The sequence below is a fragment of the Calliphora vicina genome, chromosome 1, assembly GCF_958450345.1.
Source record: "Calliphora vicina chromosome 1, idCalVici1.1, whole genome shotgun sequence".
NCBI lineage: Eukaryota > Metazoa > Arthropoda > Insecta > Diptera > Calliphoridae > Calliphora > Calliphora vicina.
In genome coordinates this window covers 98,446,093-98,450,104 of record NC_088780.1, presented here as the reverse complement: position 1 = coordinate 98,450,104, position 4,012 = coordinate 98,446,093, and the positions used below count along the sequence as shown (strand labels likewise).

The following is a 4,012-nucleotide window of genomic DNA, read 5'->3' as shown; positions in this document are numbered from 1 at the left end:
AGAGCGAATTCACTTAATTGTGAATAAATTCGAAAATAATCCATCGATTTTTATCATCAATATCTCATTTTGTTCCTATTGTACGCGGCTTTGCGACAAAGTAATAAACCTGAACAAGTTCTGCCGTTTTCGATTTTTCATGAGTTTTTTAAAACCGGATTAAAGGTTATGTAAATTTGAACTTTTTTAGGTTTACTTCAATAATATCGGACTAACCGTTTTTGAGTTATCATAAATTATGTGGAGAAACATTTAAAAAAATTTACAATTTTAGAAACAAAATTTTTTAAAAAAAATCTATCCATAGAATTTAATAATTTTACCATTTTTGTACTACTGGTACCACAATACATCAAAATTGTGTAGTGGTTTAAAAAGCCAGTAAATATACAATTGTTTATATTTGTTTAGATAAATAAATATAATTAGACTATTTATGGTTATTTACTACAAATATTTGACCATTTCCATTAAAGAAGTGGTCACTTAAAATCGGTACGGAGTAAAGCGAGCATAAGTTTTAAATGAAACAACTTATGTTAACATTTTATACATGAAATTAAAGGTAAAGGTAATATTAAGATTTAAAAAAATATAACTGTAGGTTTATGTGTCTTTATTGCGAATAAATTTTCTGGCTTTTCTACTTATGCCTCCCATTAATAGCTGCACAACTTTTCTTCCCACTTCATCCGTTATTCCAGCATATTTATTCCACTTTGTTCTCATCAAAATCTGGTTATTTACTAGGGTATTCATTCGACTAATGATCATTCGATTAATCGAATAGTTTCTTACGAATAATTATTCGAACAATTTAAAAATATCCATTTTCGAATAACGAATAATTCGAACAATTTTATGTAGAATAATCGAATAAAACGAATAAATGTTCATATATATTTAAGTTTATTAAATTGCTTAAAATTTTTCATAATTTCAAATTTAAATAAGTAATAATGGCTCACAAAAATTGTATTGTTTTTGAAAGTCGACAAATAACTAAAGACAAAGGAACTTTCGATCACTGTAGATGAGTGTTCTGATAGCTCCTTCTATAAATATATAAATATTACTGCTAGAACAAGTTACAATTCTAAAAATAAATCTTTCAAAATGTTTAACATAGGACTTGAACCAATGAAAATAAAAGGTACGGAATAAAATATTTTTTATTTAGCTGGCGAAATATTAGAAGAATCGCAATTAATAATCAAAATTTTAACTTAGATTAAAGTGGAGTTGAATGTGATGGAGAATGTGATTTTGAGGATGACATTAATGTCATTTACTACATTGAAATAGATGAAGGCCATGATCTTAAAATATATTCATATAAGTAATGTTATTAGCCGCGTACGTAAGTGTTTCAAAATATTTAGTAAATCGAATGATAAACACAAATATTGCAAACTAACGTTTTGTTGCAAAAAAAGCATGGAGTTCGTCTTATACATGATTTTTACCATCGTTGAACATCTTTGTCTAACATGGTAATAAACTTTTTGCGTATTTGTAAATGCGTCAATCATGCACAGCCTGACTTCAATTTAGCCACGTTCACTGACAATGATATCAAACTTTGGACAGATTCCCTTTATTGTATAATTCCCCAGACCACTTTATTAAGCAAAGATTCGGCAACGTTGATAGAGGTTGATCTATAATACAATTTGTTATAAATAATTTAGAAATAGTGAATAGTTAGTTACTCAATTTAAAACCCGAATTAATGAACGACATAAAAAAGTTCTTAATACGTTTATATTGTATTTGAATTCAGGATCATGTCCAACAAGCTCAAATTTTTTAAAGCATAGCTCCAAAACGGAAACTATAGGGTTTGCTTGTCAATTGTTATGTATATTGTTCGGAAGTTAATCTGATCAGAATATTTCTGTTGAAAAATTAAGGATGGACTTAGTTTTCGAATGTTTTTTTAACATTATCAATACTTGAATTGTTAACTTTAACGTTATTTTTTGTTTTGCTTTAACAATAAAATATTAAAAAACCGACATCAAAAATTCATTCTTTAATGTTTTAAAAAAATTTAAAATATTCTAATAATTCGATTAATCTTAAATGTGTGATCGAATTATTCGAACAAGTTAAATCTCTTATTCGAATTATTCGTTTTATTCGAACAAGAGAAAAATCGAATAATTCGAATACCCTAGTAAATATACAATTGTTTATATTTATTTAGATAAATATAATTAGACTATTATGGTTATTTACTACAAATATTTGACCACTTCCATTAAATATATGTGTAAAAAAGTTAGTTTTCATTCACAACATTTTCAATTCCCATACAATTTGCTTGATTTACTATAAAATAAATGATAAGAGTTAGTATATGAATGAAAGTTTTGAATAAAATTGTATACTAAGAAAGTAAACGTCAGATGTATTTTTTTATTAAATAGTGGTTTCTCCAGAACTCAAAGGGGGTTCCCTTAATAATAATAACTGTTCAGTAATGAAATCTACAGCAAGTTAACCTATTTTACGCTACAATTAAAAATGATGTGTGTTCAGTTTATTTGTAATTAATGAATATAATACAGGGCAAATATTTAATCTGAAACTACGTAAGTAATGTAAAATAAAAGTACTAAGCAATTACAGTATAATGGTAAGAAACATACATTTTTTACAAAACAAATTACACAATCCTTGATCTTTGCCGATTCAAACTTTCTCCCTAATATTCAGCTGATATTTGACCAGTGTATTGCAAAAGTAAAACGTAAATCTATAATACTGACCCGAAATAAATATCTCTCCATTACAAGATTTTTGTATATATAAATAAATTCTATTTAATAATTTCCTCAGTAGTCTTTGAAAGTAAATGAAATAAACATAATGGCAAAATCTTCACAGCTACTACTAATAACTTTTTTAATATTTATCACAAAACTTTACGTCATAAAAGGCAATGAAAATATATTTTTGTCGAACCAAAAGAATGTTTATTACATTGAAAGTGAGCAAAAGGTAAAAACATTTAACTTCAATCGTTTTTTAAACAAATCACAACTTCAAGTTCTTTTAAAACATTGTTACAGTTTACCTGGTATGATGGTCTGGCAAAGTGTGCCAGCATGAACATGAGTTTGGTGACCATCGATTCTAAGCTTAAATCTGAAGAGATAACGGCCTTGTTGAATGAGATATTTGGCAAAAAAACACATCTGTGGATGGGTGGCACTGTTAATGGAGACAATCCCAGACAATTTGTGTGGATCTCAACGGGTAGAAAATTCACTTACACCAACTGGGGTAATGCACAACCAGATTTTGCTGGTAATAATGAATATTGTGCTCAAACTGGCTGGACCAACGCAATGGAATGGAATGATAATAAGTGTTTCAATAAACTTGGTTTTATGTGCGAATACAGTCGCTATCATCAGTGTCAAGTGGAAATGCAAAAGAAAGTCCAAGAGGAAATGATGAAACAACAGCAAATTGAGTTGAAGCAAATGGTGGGAGAAAAGCAGCTTGGTCTTAAGAAGGTTGATGTGGAAAGTCGAACATTTCGTGATATAGTTTTTAATATTAATTAGAGGACAATCATCTATTTCAACTGGCTGTCATCTATAAAATTTGTGTCCTCTATCTGTCATCTTTTTTCCAAATCTGCCATCTTTTGCCACCTTAATTTTTAAAAAAGCATGATCAATATTTATTTTTAATTTTATAAATTAAAAGAAATTTTATATCCCGCCGCTCACCGGTGTTTTGGTCATATCGTTCATTTCTGTTCATTGTTCTGTTCATACTCTTCTGAAATTTGTTAAACAAAATTTGGTGTTTGTTTAAGCTTTGATATTTTTACAAAATAAAGCGTCTGTAATTCTCATTCACTCTATAGTTTTATTTGTATAATATCTTTAGTTTTTCTAAAGCCTTTTGGGAAAAGGTTTCCTGATGATCTGACCTAAGCAACCAGTGAAATACGCATAGGAACTAGCTTATCCCCAACAATAATTTTTAGTGA

The 4,012-nt window shown here is 28.3% G+C and overlaps 1 protein-coding gene across 1 annotated transcript; it reads left to right on the top strand.

Annotated features, from left to right (window-relative positions):
- The first annotated feature begins 2,977 nt into the window (after positions 1-2,977).
- Positions 2,978-3,578, top strand: LOC135951774 (lectin subunit alpha-like). Its single transcript, XM_065501497.1, has 2 exons — positions 2,978-2,995; positions 3,078-3,578. Exons 1-2 carry the CDS (start codon positions 2,978-2,980, stop codon positions 3,576-3,578), a joined length of 519 nt encoding a protein of 172 aa, XP_065357569.1.
- The last annotated feature ends 434 nt before the right edge of the window (positions 3,579-4,012 follow it).